Genomic DNA, 13651 nt, shown 5'->3' with positions numbered 1-13651 from the left:
TCCGCCGTCTGTGGCTCTGGTTGCACACGTGTCGGCACATGCATGGACGTACAACTCTTGGAACGAACACAAAGTCCGGCCAAGAAAGGACGTGTTTTTTTCCGCCTTTTAAAATAAACGGGATGAATCCGTCCATAGGGAAACGTATTTCGCTCCCAGTCCGGCTCTATTCAGTGGCGGTTTTCCACAGGGCTCCGCAGGGCTCAAGCGAGTCCAGGGCCTAATTGTGGTCCTGCCCCCAGGTAGAGCTGCGTGGCCTCTGGGAGAGTCTGCTTGTGTTAGGAAGACGGATTGCAAACCCTTTCGCACAAAGGTTGTGAAATATGAAGAAAGAAGAAAAGTTGGTTTGAAGAAACTAAAAACAGCGCAAGGTATTTTGGGAATGTTGCTTTTATTTTTAAGTCCGGTTCTTTTTAATTTCAGAACGTAGCTACTGCCTTGAAACAACCCCCCCCCCCTCTTTTAAATTAAGGGCTGGGCCCAGACAGGTTCATAAGCATGGAGCTGTCCTAGATGCTGGTTCAGCCAAATCCCTTCGTGACTTTCCGCTGGGGATTATGGGGCATTGACCTGTGGCTACCACTGCAGCCCTCCCAGAGAACTGTTTCAAATTTCCCCCTCGGAGGAGGAGGGGGTGCAGCCTCCCCCCACTGGAATCCAGGAGTGGCCAGTCCTAACAAGCCTGCCAGCAGCTGCACGCGGCTTCCCACAACCTTCAGTGCGCAAAGAGGGGCTTTGCAATGCACAGGCCCCTCCATTGCGCTGTTGCTCAGGCCTAGGTGTCCCCTGGAGGCCCTTCTGCAGGAGCCCACGCCTTCCCCGCATAGGTCTTTTCCCAGGAGAGAGGAAATCAATAAATTATTTTGCTCTTTGATCCCCCCGGTATTATTTTTTTTTAGTTAATGGCACATTCTTCACACTGGAAATTCAGGAAATAAAGTTGAAAAATTGGTTGAATGCTGCGGTCGCTTTTCTTTTTTAAAAATGCACGACTGGGAGAAAAGAGAAGCCAGGGAAAGAGCTTTGGGGCATTCTGGACGTTTGCCAAAAGTGCCTGTCTTTCAAAAGCTGCATTTTTCCAAGATTGTTGATGGAAGAAGGTGGCCGAGGGGAGAAATCCAGATCCATTTTTGTCTGGATCAAAGGAGACCTTCAGACGGCATCATGCTTAATGGGACTGAACTGAACCTCAATTCCCTTCCTTGTTCCAAGACGCAACAATGGCATCTTTCAGGCATCACAGTTGCTCTGAGTTTCCATTCGCAAGCCGGACTCTCAGCAAAGTGGCCAGGAATCTGAATTTCCGTGGGCTTCTATTGGCTTCTCAGGTCGGGCTCTGAGCGTTTCAAATTGCCAGGATTTTACACACTTTGTTTTGCCTTCTATTAGCTCAAAAGTTCTACCCTGCACATCATGCCTTCGTGAGTTTAGTCTTGGGGCTCCGTCCTCCTGTAGATTTGCTCCTCCTTCCCTTCCTGCTTTGCAGCCAACCGGGCCAAGACAAACAGATAGTCGCTCAGCCTGGATACGAGGGGAAGAAAAGGGTCATCCTCCATCTGTTGACAGCACAGCTAGAGAGAGACCCCCAGCCAGAGCCGGGAGTTGCGTCTGGGCACAGGGGAGAGAAGTGCCAGGGCTGACCTCTTATGACCCACCCGTGCCTGCAGCTCCCCTCGCCAAGGTCTGCGGAAGAAGCCCATGGATGCACAGAGACAAGAGTTGCCAAATAACTCCCTTGAAGCAGCTGGGAGTTTGAACCCAAGGCCAGAGTAAAGCAGTAGAAAAAATCCTTTTGAGGCCAGACAATCTCTTTTGGATCTCTTTCTGCAGAGGCTGCGATGCTTCGTATGCCTCTCCAGCAATGTCCCATGGTCTGCATTGTGCATGCAAAGTTTCCTTGTGGTTGGACTGCAACATTTGTCTGCCTGTTTAATCGCTTAAACCCAAGTTACCTGTTTAAATACTTGGCGACATTTGCATCTGCTTCTCCCGCTTTCACCAACGGAACAACACTGAAGACATAAGGAGACAAGAGGCCCAAACGCCATCATGACACAAAGCAACTGGGGTTTGCAAAAGGGAAAACATCCCGACCAAGAATCCGTGTTGCCACAACCCTGTGCCTGCCCTATCTCAAAGCCCAGGTGTCGAATTTGTGTGTTCTGCTTGGACAACAACCTTTTAGGTCAGTGTTTCTCAACCTTGGCAACTTGAAGATGTCCGGACTTCAACTCCCAGAATTCCCCAGCCAGCGAATGCTGGCTGGAGGATTCTGGGAGTTGAAGTCCGGACATCTTCAAGTTGCCAAGGTTGAGAAACACTGTCCTAGACACTTCCCCATCTTCAAGTTGCCAAGGTTGAGAAACACTGCTTTAGGTGATGGCTTCCCCATCTCTCCCTTGGTCCTATCAACACCTCTAAAGCCACAAATGCAGCTGGGGTCCCCTTGTAGAGTCTTCCCAGACGGGGGGAGCATTTATTCTAGAACCAACTGAAGGACAGGCCCCATCCCTTACCGCCTCTCGGCTCTGCGACACACGGCTCGGGAGAGATGGAGCGCGGCGCTGCTTTTCCCACCAGACTGCAATGACACAAAGACACGAGATTTGCTTGGCCGAAGATCATGGGATGCATTGGCTCACTAAAGACGACCAACTCTGGGCTGCCTTTAAAAAAAAAAAAAAAAATAGGATGCAAGGCATGAAGTTGCGATCCTAACAAGGAAAAAACTCAGGGTTTTTAGAGGCCGAAGTCCAGCCCTTCTATCCTGACTCCAGGACTGAAGGCAGAAGACGTGGATGGGTGCATAAAGGACTTACTGGCACAATGAAGGAGGTTAGCGGTGGGAGCTGATCTGAGTATTTGTCTATCCAGCTTTCCAACTCCAGCACAGGCTTCTCACTGAAGGATGTTCGCTCTGAGGAGGAGGAGGAGGAGGCCAGTCACACAAGATGGGCCTGGAGGAAAGCCTCAGGCTCCTTGGAACGTGCCCAGGGCAGTTTCCCATCTCCCACTGAGGGACAGATTAGATTAGATTAGATTTATTAAATTTCTATGCCGCCCTTTTCCCCGAAGGCGACTCAGGGCGGCTCACAACCCAAGTCAAGGGGGAAGGGTACAAATAAGAAATAAAAAGACAGACAAAACAATACCATAGTTTAAAAGCACACAACAACCATACCATTCGAGGGGGGGGGACAAGACTCATTAGCCCCAGGCCTGTCGGAATAGCCAGGTTTTAAGGGCTTTGCGGAAGGCCTGGAGGGTGGTGAGGGTTCGAATCTCCTGCTTTGATCTGCCAAGCGTGACTCCAAGGTGTCAAATCCAAAAGCTCCCCCCACTTAGGGACCCTTGGAAGCCTTTGAATCCCAACAGGTTATGGATGCAATCAGTGAAGCAGCCGTGGGAGAAGTCTGGGCTTCCAACTCTCAGCAGAAAGCAAAAGGCAAGGAAAACTGGCTTGAAAAGCAAATTCCTTACCAACTTTCTTAGAGAAGTCCTACTTACTTATGTGAGACTCCCTGGCTGAAGAGATGGGTGTTGCCACATTAGAGCCGGCATCTTGCAGCATGCACTGGACCTGCAGTGGGGAAGTCGAGACATGTTTGGGGCACAAAGTTGGTATCGCCCGGAAGGGAGTCAGGCCTCTGTTTTAATGCGCCTCTCAGAGTAAGAGGGGAGTAAAGCTTGGCCCAGATAGAAAGGATGATTTCAATTTATCTCTCACCTTGTGGAGTTCTTCCACAAACGCGTGGCCTCTTTCGCTGCCAAATTCAGCACTTAAGCTGCAGTGAAAAAGGACAGACTGAGCCTCCGGATGTGACTCCCTCTCCTCTAATATTATTAATTATTTGGGGTGATAAACCTATGATTGGTCACTTAGCAAACTTTGGAAAGTACAATGGGCTTCCTGAGGGCTTCTTACACCCAAGTTCCTGTATTCTGGCAGCTGCTCCCCATGGTCATGTGATCACACGCAACAACTATCAAGGCAGTCTGAAATCTATGGAGCTGTCACATATTTTTCCCTAAACGTAGAGCGTGTTTCAAGAATGCTGCTATTACCTATAGATATTAACACTGCTTTGCAAGTATTACATTTGCACGTGCGTTTCTCATCCAAAGCTTCCCCTATCTAAAGGGCAAAGGCCCAACTGGTGACAGGCAGCCAAGAATACTTCATGGGAACAGGCGTGTGGTGGTGGGGGGCAACTTTAGCTGGCCTATTGGGCATAGGAGTGTTGCATTTACCCTATAGCCGAGCTCAGTTCGTCCAGGGTCCCCAAAGCCTCGAAGATCAGGTCATCTTTGGCTCTCCTCTCCCCGGTGAAGGTGCTGGAGAACCCTTTAAGCCCAAGAAGAGACAGGCGATGGGCGCCCACCGGGGAGGCAGGGTTGGGGGGCGGGGGGTTAGGGCCAGGCGGAGGGGCTACCTTTGTCTCCCGTCCTGGTGTAGATCTTGGGGGCTCCGCTGCTTTTCCCGGGCTTGGAATCCGGGCTGCAGGGAGAAGGGAGCCGCATGAAGGCAGCCACGGCCGCCCCTCCTGGGGGTCTCCCGAAACCCTTCGCCCCCTCTCCCCCAAGGACACCGCCCTCCCCCGGTGCATTCGGCTGCAACCCCGCCACGGTCCTCACCTGGGCGGCTCGGGCCCCGGTGGCCGGCAAAAGGCCCGGCTCCTCGCCCCGCCGCCCGCCGCCGCCGCCGCCCGCGCCAGGAGGAAGCGGCCGCCCTGCCAGCAAGTCCCAGCCATGCCCGGGGACAAGGGCGAAGCGCCCCACCGGGATTGTCCCTTCCCGGCCGCCGTCGCCGCCCCCGTCCGGCTCCCGATTGGGCGCGGCGCTGCGGGAAGCGGCCAATCCGGGGAAGGAATGGCCCGCATCGCCCGATTGGGCGGGGGCGGAGCGCCGGCCACGCCCCTTCGGGATGATCATCCGGAGCGGCGCTTGGCACAGGTGAGCGGCTCTCGCGCCGGCCCAGCATGCATTGCGCGGAGGGGCGCAGGTAGAGTGCCTCGGGAAGGGGAGGCTCAGGCTCGGGCGTTTCTCTCTGCAGGGAGGCGATGTGGAAGGAGGGGAGCCTGGTGCTTTCCGCCCCGGGGAAGGTCATCCTGCACGGGGAGCATGCGGTGGTGCACGGGAAGGTAAGGAGGCGCTCGGGCTTTGCACCCCAAGAGGCAGGGAGGGAGGGAGGGAGGCCTCCCCCCACCCTTTTCAGTCCTTTAATTCAGTGTTTCTCAACCTTGGCAACTTGAAGAGGTCCGGACTTCAACTCCCAGAATTCCCCAGCCAGCGAATGCTGGCTGGGGAACTCTGGGAGTTGAAGTCCGGACCTCTTCAAGTTGACAAGGTTGAGAAACACTGTCCTAACCACTGCTGGGGAATTCTGGGAGTTGAAGTCCGGACCTCTTCAAGTGGCCAAGGTTGAGAAACACTGCGTTTAATTTTATCCCTTTAATCCAGGAGTGTCCAAACTCGGGAACTTTAAGCCTGCTGGGGAATCCTGGGAGTTGAAGTCCACAAGTCTTAAAAGTCCCCAAGTTTGGACCCCCCCCCCTGATTTTAGTCCATCCACCCATCATCCCCGAATGGCCACTAAGGCTTCTCCCCCCCCAACCCCTTCTGCTTTCCTCTGCTGCTTTTGGGACCTGCAGGTGGCTCTGGCGACGGCGCTGGACTTGCGGACTTTCCTCCGGATGACTCCGCGGCAGGATGGGAGAATCTCCCTGCAGCTGCCGAATCTGGGGAGCAAACTGAGCTGGGGAGCAGCTGAGCTCCAGCCCCTGCTGGCCGCCTTCTCAGGTAGGCACAAGGCACCTTTGGGGGATTCCCACCTGAGCCACAAGGAGCCGCTCGGCTGCTGGGGAAGTGGGTGTGTTTGCCACCTCGCTGGTGATGTTGCGGCTCCAAAAGCCACTACAGGCCGCCTCTTGCCCTCGTCTCCCTGCTGCTCTCGGTCTATGAGGCTTTGGTTTCTTTGCGAGGTCTCCCAAAATCAGCTTCATCGTCAAATTGTATCCGTCAAATTCTGCCCCTTGTGGATGGTGCTATCCTGACGCACGTGGAATAGTTAGGAAGGATTGTCCAAAGACCCTGAAGAAAGGGGTCTTGCCTCCCTTTCTGGGCGTAGAAGACAATGTCTCTCCTGCTGTTTCTCCTCAGCTGAACTGCCTGAAGGGCAGCCACCCAGCGTTGAACAAGTGGAGAAGCTGAAAGAGTTTGCGGGGGATGATAATATTCAGAGTGTGGCCGCTGCAGCCTTTCTTTACTTGTACCTGTCTGTGGCATCTAAATATGGGTAAGACTGATGGGTCTCAGCTTTGCGTTGTGGCTCTTTTGCTCCTGGCAGTCAGGATTGCCCAAACCTGCCTTCCCAATTTCCACACGGAGAATTTGGAGGCGTTGATGGAGATTGTGGAACTGTTTTGCCTTCCTCTGGGAATGTAGGGAGGGTTTGGCGAACGGTGCAGATTAACAGGGATCCTAAAGAACACGCAGTGCAAGATACGATGGATCGGTAGAAATAGAGAAAAAAATGGGATACAGCCAACGAAGATTGACAATGAAAGAAAAAGAATAGGTGTTTTATTATTACAGGAATTTAAAATCAGGAATGTGGGATAGTTTTTGCAGAAAATAACTCATGAGCCATGAAATAAAATCGTGGATTATATCTCTTTTTTTTAAAAAAAACAGGAAACTAGGAGCAGGCAACATACAACACTTCTTAACAAATTACTTGTTTCTGAGGCACCACATCCAGAAAAACCAGAAGAGAAAATGAGGGAAGGAAAGACCAGTTCTGTGGTCTTACTTGTTCTGTTAGCCTGTTGTGACTCATCATGAACGCAAAGACTGTTAAGTTCTGCTCAGCGCCAGGAAAACAACGAGTGGGAATTGCAAAACTTTTAATGCTCGCAGTGTTCTTATCTTTTCAGGGTTCTGCCAACGATTGACATCTTGGTCTGGTCTGAGCTGCCCACCGGCGCTGGGTTGGGGTCCAGCGCAGCTTACTCGGTCTGCCTGGCAGGGGCGTTGCTTTCTGGATGCGGCGCCGTCAGATATCCTCTGCAGGAGGGCCAAGAAGCAGCTAGGTAGGCACTGGGAAAGAGAGGAGTTGAGGAATTGTTTCCACCTGTCCAGGTGGGACTGGGCACGTGTTACGGCACCTTTTTAAAGCCCTTCATTTTGGACTCTTGTCACTCAAAGATCAGAGTGCAGTTCTAGGGACACAGGTGCATCTTTTCACCCTGCCTGGTTTAAAGGGTCAGAATCAGCAGGTGAAAAGAGGAGCCAGGAGGGCTGCTGAAAGGGGGCAGGGAGAGGCTGATCTCAGCCAAGGCCTCTTCTGCTCTTCCAGATGGACCAAGGAGGAGCTGGACGTGATCAACCGGTTGGCCTTCCGAGGAGAGCAAGTGATCCATGGGAATCCTTCTGGAGTGGACAACGCCGTGAGCACCTGGGGTTGGTGTTCTCTTTCCTTCTTTCCCATTTCTGGATTGGCTCAGAGGCAGCTGAGTGGTTAGGGTGCAGCACTGCAGGCCACTTCAGCTGACTGCTATCTGCAGTTCAGCAGTTCAAATCTCACCGGCTCAAGGTTGACTCAGCCTTCCATCCTTCCGAGGTGGGTGAAATGAGGACCCGGATTGTTGTTGGGGGAAATATGCTGACTCTGTAAACCGCTTAGAGAGGGCTGAAAGCCCTATGAAGCGGTATATAACTGCTATTGCTATTGCTCTGAGATGCTGAACTGAGCTGCCTCAGGGAACCACAAGAAATGTCCCTTAGGATTCCAGATTTTGGCTGCCGTTGACCCCAAAGCCGCCCTTCCCTTGGTTTTTGGTAGAGGAGTCAGCAGCCAGATGTTTCCCTCTTGCTTAGGTGAAATGAGCAATTTTGCAGAATATGGAACAATGAAACATTGAGGGGAGGGAAACAATTTCTCTTCCTTCCTTTCCCAAATGTTTAGGTGGAGCCTTGCGGTATATTTCAGGAAAAATCTCTCCGTTGAAGAGGTAAGGTTCATTTGAGCTTCAGCGTTTAGATAGTTTCAACAAGAATTGGTGGCTTTATGAAATCGTTTTTAAAAGACCGAGTTGCATTTTTTAGCATGGTTCCCATCTGTTGGTGTTTCCTTTACGAAAAGATAGTTTTCTTCAACGTTTTGATTTGATCAGCGTGTTAAAAAGTTTTGATTTTTTTTTTTTTAAAAAAAGGAAAAGCCTTGCTAGGATGATTAATTTCTTCAGGCAGACAGGAGTCTTCTTTTCGAAAGAAACAGCCTCCCGCTGATCTCACTCTGGGCCTGAGGTCTCACACTGCGAAGGTTGCCCCTCGGCAAGCAAGCATCGAGCAGTGTTTCTCAACCTTGGCAACTTGAAGATGTCCGGACTTTAACTCCCAGAATTCCCCAGCCAGCATCTGCTGGCTGGGGAATTCTGGGAGTTGAAGTCCAGACATCTTTAAGTGGCCAAGGTTGAGAAACACTGCATTAGAGAGTTTGCATGCTGAGCGTTTCTGGGGCTTGGAAAAGAGATTGCCAGCGAGGGCTCAGCTCCCTTCCCACTCCCCCCCCAGCACCTTCCGCCAGCTTGGCCTAATCGGACTTCATTAGAATCTTTCGCAGGGCGTGAAATTGCTCTATTAGCAGCTAATGTTCGACCCCACTTATTCTGTTGGCAGTTATTAGAAAACAAAGTTATTTTGCCTTGCAAAATGTGGGCCTTGGCTGGGTCGTTCCCAACACGCCAAGCTAATTCTAACTAAACCGTGGCTCTAATTGGTGATTAAGCTTAGCTAGCAAAGGTCCCTTCCTGGTGTGCCGCTGGCTGTGCAACATTCGCAGGAGCGGAGCAGAAGTGAAGCTTCAGGGCCTCCAGGGAGGGGGACGATGGGGCTTGTAGTTTCACCTTCCTGTTATGGAGATGCTTGGCCAAATTCTCCCCCCCCCCCTCTCCCAGGCTGCAAAGTTCCAGTTCCTTTGGGGCAAAATAAAAGCTGTACCTTCCTCCGGGTACGCCCTCCTCCGGGTTCCGTCCACCAGCCAATGCCACCTGGCTACTACCCGGGGGAGGGCCTTCTCTGTGGCAGCTCCGGCCCTTTGGAACGAACTCCCCGCGGAGATTCGGACCCTCACCTTTCTCCAGGCCTTCCGGAAAGCCGTCAAAACCTGGCTGTGCCGGCAGGCCTGGGGTTGATGAGTTCCCCTCCCCTCTCGACTTGTATGGTTGTGTGATTCTTGTTTATTTTAATTACGTGTATTGTGTTTTATGTTCCCCTTTTTCTCCCCTTGAGTTGTTCACCGCCCTGAGTCCCTCCCGGAGAAGGGCAGCATACAAATAAACTAAATCTTAATCTTAATCTTTGGCTGTGCCTGATGGGTCTGCGTTCTTAGTTATTGCACAGCAACTCCCAGACTGTTGACTTGATTTCTAAGAGTCTTTTCCTTTTTCTCAGCGTGCCCACTTTACGGATTTTACTGACCAACACTAAAGTTCCACGCAGCACCAAGATCCTGGTCGCGGGGGTTAAAGCCAAGCTCCTGAAGGTATTTCTTCTGGTTCCTCTCCCAGGCTTTGTGACTGTTGGTGATAAGTCAAAATACATTCAGGGTGGGAGGGAATGATTTGGAGAAGGGCTGTATAAGAAGCAGAAGCATGTATAAATCTGCCATTCACGAGGGTCCCTTTCCGGCTAAGTTTAATAGAAGCAGGTGTTTGTTTAAAAGTAAACCTTATAACTGTTCCAATATAGGATTTCAGATTTTTTATGCCTTTTATTTTTGCTCTTCAGTTCAGTTCAGTTTATTGTATTTATATGCTGCCCTTTTCCCCCGAAGGGGACTCAGGGCGGCTCACAACTCAAACCAGGGAAGGGGGATACAGACAAAAAGTTTTTAAAAACTTCCTCCTTCCCTTTCTCTCCCTCTGTCCCTCCCCCTATAATTTCCCCTCCTGCAGCTTCCCACGATCATGGAGCCGATGCTGGCTTCCATAGACGCAATTTCTCGGGAATGTGAAGTTATTCTTGAGGCAATGACCAAAGATCCATCTCAGGAACACTACTCCAGGCTGGAGGTAAGCCCTTGTCTTGGTTCCTTCCTTTCCCATGAGGACTAGGACCCTGCTTTTAAAACAGAAAAAGAAGCTTGGGTTTTTTGGCACACTCTGAAGTGAGACAATTTTGCTGATCTTCAATTTGTAAACCTTGCTAAAAGTAAAGAACTCCTGAGTTTTCGGAAAGAAGGGAGAGAGAGAGAGTAACACTCCGTTCAGGCCGAAGACTGAGGTTAATCTGGGTAGCCACAGGAGAGCAGGAGGTGTGGCTTCCAAAGATTTCCTCAGTCTCCAATAGGCAAGAAGACTTGGTTAATACCCATGGTTACTCCTCCCACACCTTCTCTTCGGAAACGCTTGGATTTCTTGGCCCACTCTGAAGCTTCTGCTCCTCGTTTTCCCTCTCATCCGTGTCGCTGCTTTTTCCCTCAGGACTTGGTAGACATCAACCAGCACCTCCTCAACGGCATCGGGGTCGGCCACGCCATGCTGGACCGCGTCTGCCAGGTCACTTCCTCCCACGGGCTGCATAGCAAACTGACCGGAGCTGGAGGAGGAGGCTGCGCCATCACTGTGATCCCACCTGGTAAGTCTTTCCTGGCCGGCTCTTGCCTTCCTACGCACAGGTTTCATTTCCGCTCTGGAATTCTCTGTTGCCTGCGCATCAGTTGGGTTCACAGTCAAGCGCGTAAGTGGAAGGGCCCTACAGATGTGTTGCAGTGCAGCTGTTGGGGGCATATTGGCTTTCAGTTGGTCGTGCTGTTGTATGGGCCGATGCTTCTGGACTCTGGCAACTTTAAGACCTGTGGACTTCCATTCCCAGAATCCCCCAGGCAGCATAGCCCGTGCCTTAAAGGTTGTCAAGGTTGAGGAACTCTTCTGTAGGATTTACCTTAAGTGCCACACTTAAAAGTAACCATGAAGCACCCCTAAATTCTGCTTCAAGGCTTCCCAGGTGCAGCTCAGAGCATCTTCCCGTCTGCATTCGTGGCTGTTCAGCTCCGTTTCCTTCGGCTGCACTTTAAAAAAAAAAAAATTATTTCTCATATATACATTCACAATTATATGATCTCATAACTGTTATTAATAATATGTATTTGTAACAATTTTTCTCCCCTACAATTGACAATATAATTGAGATTGCTTTCTTACCATCCCATAAACCCATCTTATTTTACAACAATCCTACTTCTTCTTCCTTCCTTCCCTCCTTTCTTCTCTCCTTCCTTCCCTCCCTCCTTCCCCCTTCCCTCCCTCCTTTCTTCTCTCCTTATCTCCTTCCTTCCCTCCTTTCTTCTCTCCTTCCTTTCCTCCTTCCTTCCCTCCTTTCTTCTCTCCTTCTCTCCTTCCTTCCCTCCTTCCTTCCCTCCTTCCTTCCCTCCTTTCTTCTCTCCTTCTCTCCTTCCTTCCCTCCCTGCTTCCCTCCCTCCTTCCTTCCCTCCTTTACTTCCTCCTTCCTTTCCCTCCTTCCTTCCCTCCTTTCTTCCCTCCTTCCTTCCCTCCTTGCTTCCCTCCCTCCTTCCTTTCCCTCCTCTCCTCTCCTTCTCTCCTTCCTTCCCCCCTTTCTTCTCTCTTTCCTTCCTTCCTCCTCTCCTTTCCCTTCTCTCCTTTCTGCACTTTCTGAGTGCCAGACCTTCCGCACCGCTTGGGGTGGGTGGGCAGCTTATTACCCACATCTGCTGTTTTGAATAAATAAAATAAAATAAATAAATAAAACTTTTGAGTGTCTTAATGGGGGGGCAACGTCTCTTGGCAGGCACCCCTCCTTCGGCAGTGGAAGACGCCATCCGAGACCTGACCCACTGCGGCTTCGAGTGCTGGGAGACAGTCATCGGGGCGCCTGGAATAAGCGCCCACGCCTTGCCGTGCCTGAAAGTGGAAGCGCAGAAGGCCTTGAAGGGCAGCTGATGGTAGCCGTGAAGAGCGACTCTTCCTCCGCCTGGGACTGGACATCCAGGCAATCTCTAAGGCAGCCCGGCAAGGACTCGGTCAGTCAGTTTGGGAAGGGCGCAGTCAATGGGGGTGGGGGCTGCTGGAGCACCGATGGGGGGGGGGTGAGAGGCAGGTAGCCGGGATCTTCCTAACCAGTCCTCTGCTCTTGACGTGGCTCTGCTGCTAACGGGGAAACTTTGGGTACACTAATATACATCCTTGCACCTTTTGCACTCACTCAAGGTCACTAAAAATGCCAGGCATGAGAGCCCATCTCCTGAACTCTGCTCCTGGGGGGCTTTCCTTCTTACCCACCAGTTGACAGGGCCTGGCAAGTCTGCCCTGAGCTATTAACTCTCTCTCTCTCCTGATTTGTCTCTAATGTGCTTTTTTGGGGGGGTGGGGGGCAGGTTCCCTGGTTAATGAGTTGCTGAGTGGCTTTAAGGGGAGGAAAAACAGGGCTTCCAAATGTCCTTGTAACCAGCCTGTTCCTGTCAGCCCTCCCCCCCCCCCCCCGGTTGCATTTGATCACTTAATCCAGTGTTTCTCAACCTTGGCAACTTGAAGATGTCTGGACCTCAACTCCCAGAATTCCCCAGCAGTGGTTAGGACAGTGTTTCTCAACCTTGTCAACTTGAAGATGTCTGGACTTCAACTCCCAGAATTCCCCAGCCAGCGAATGCTGGCTGGGGAATTCTGGGAGTTGAGGTCCAGACATCTTCAAGTTGACAAGGTTGAGAAACACTGACTTAATCAACACAAGCTTTCGGGTGTTAAGAGGGGCTGCGAGGGCCCCTCTTTGTGGGCGTCTGAATAAAGGCCGCGGGTCAAAGATGGCTCTTCTGGCTTTTGTGCCGGGGCTGTTGGGGGAGGTGGAGGGGAGGGTCTTCCCAGCAACAGCCACTGCTGGGGGGGTTGGGGGGTGGGGGCGCTTGTCCTGAAGTGGTTGGAGGGAGGCTTCTCAGCGGGTGCAGAGATTTTTCTGAACAGCAGAGGGCAGCATAGACCCACTTACGGAGAAGCTTCGGCTGGGAAGGGTCTCTTGAGCTTGCAATGGGAAACCCCCCCCTCCCCACCCCCGGAGGCAGAGGCTGGCCAACTGGCTGGGAGGGGGCTCCGTTGGTTCCCTTGGAGTGCCCACCCACCCCTGGCAGGGGACTGTTCTTGCAGCTCATCCAAGGTGTGGGGGGCGTTTGTGCCACCTGTTAAGCTGGGTGGACACTCCTTGTAAGTGGTGGAGCAGGCCGCTTTGGGGGGGCTGACTTCTTTGAGCATAGACACACACACACAAACACACACACACACCCTAACCATATTGGCGAAGTGGGAGGGGAGCCCAGTGCCTGCAGAGGCCTCCAAACACTTCTGGGAATTCAGTGGCTGTCACACTTCGAGTCCCAGTTCATCCCGGTTATTATTATTCTTGGATTCCACCTTTTCCTCTTCCCCCCCCCCGACTCCCCCCCACCCCCTGGCCTTTGAGAAGGTGGGGGCAGCCGGTGAAGAAACAAATGGAAGTTAAAACAAAACCATAGTTTGATGGGATGTAAAATGTAGGCATGTTGGGTCTAGCATTTAAAATGGGTTCCCCTGTTCTGCTGGCTAATGCCATCCCTCCCCAAGGTAACCCCCTCGGGGGAAGGAGGGGGAGATCTGGCATCTCATAT

General features: G+C 51.8%; 2 protein-coding genes across 2 annotated transcripts; one reads left to right on the top strand and one right to left on the bottom strand.

The window, feature by feature from the left end:
* Positions 1-372: 372 nt before the first annotated feature.
* MMAB (metabolism of cobalamin associated B) lies at positions 373-4802 on the bottom strand. Its single transcript, XM_087705425.1, has 9 exons — positions 4636-4802; positions 4434-4498; positions 4252-4345; positions 3728-3785; positions 3508-3580; positions 2820-2917; positions 2517-2581; positions 1953-2012; positions 373-1521 (listed from the first exon to the last, which is right to left on the bottom strand). Exons 1-9 carry the CDS (start codon positions 4749-4751, stop codon positions 1428-1430), a joined length of 723 nt encoding a protein of 240 aa, XP_087561551.1. The 5' UTR covers positions 4752-4802; the 3' UTR covers positions 373-1427.
* A 238-nt stretch (positions 4803-5040) lies between these two features.
* On the top strand, positions 5041-12058 carry MVK (mevalonate kinase). The gene is made up of 10 exons (XM_087703736.1): positions 5041-5141; positions 5652-5799; positions 6160-6295; positions 6936-7091; positions 7358-7461; positions 7967-8012; positions 9454-9544; positions 9957-10073; positions 10485-10638; positions 11809-12058. Exons 1-10 carry the CDS (start codon positions 5061-5063, stop codon positions 11958-11960), a joined length of 1185 nt encoding a protein of 394 aa, XP_087559862.1. The 5' UTR covers positions 5041-5060; the 3' UTR covers positions 11961-12058.
* Positions 12059-13651: the final 1593 nt, after the last annotated feature.

This window comes from Thamnophis sirtalis, unplaced genomic scaffold (assembly GCF_051295495.1).
Source record: "Thamnophis sirtalis isolate CommonGarterSnake01/CBP01778 unplaced genomic scaffold, rThaSir2_p1.2 scaffold_2, whole genome shotgun sequence".
NCBI lineage: Eukaryota > Metazoa > Chordata > Lepidosauria > Squamata > Natricidae > Thamnophis > Thamnophis sirtalis.
This window is presented reverse-complemented; position numbering and strand designations above follow the sequence as displayed.

What these genes read in the sequence shown, in the direction of transcription:
- MMAB (XM_087705425.1), bottom strand. Translation starts at nt 4,751, where the DNA reads ATGGCTGGGACTTGCTGGCAGGGCGGCCGCTTCCTCCTGGCGCGGGCG. An exon ending in CCGGGGCCCGAGCCGCCCAG is followed by an intron (nt 4,499 to 4,635) that starts GTGAGGACCGTG and finishes TTCTCCCTGCAG; the next exon opens with CCCGGATTCCAAGCCCGGGA. An exon ending in TAACCTCCTTCATTGTGCCA is followed by an intron (nt 2,582 to 2,819) that starts GTAAGTCCTTTA and finishes GTGTCATTGCAG; the next exon opens with TCTGGTGGGAAAAGCAGCGC.
- MVK (XM_087703736.1), top strand. Translation starts at nt 5,061, where the DNA reads ATGTGGAAGGAGGGGAGCCTGGTGCTTTCCGCCCCGGGGAAGGTCATC. An exon ending in CCTGCTGGCCGCCTTCTCAG is followed by an intron (nt 5,800 to 6,159) that starts GTAGGCACAAGG and finishes GTTTCTCCTCAG; the next exon opens with CTGAACTGCCTGAAGGGCAG. An exon ending in CAACGCCGTGAGCACCTGGG is followed by an intron (nt 7,462 to 7,966) that starts GTTGGTGTTCTC and finishes CCAAATGTTTAG; the next exon opens with GTGGAGCCTTGCGGTATATT.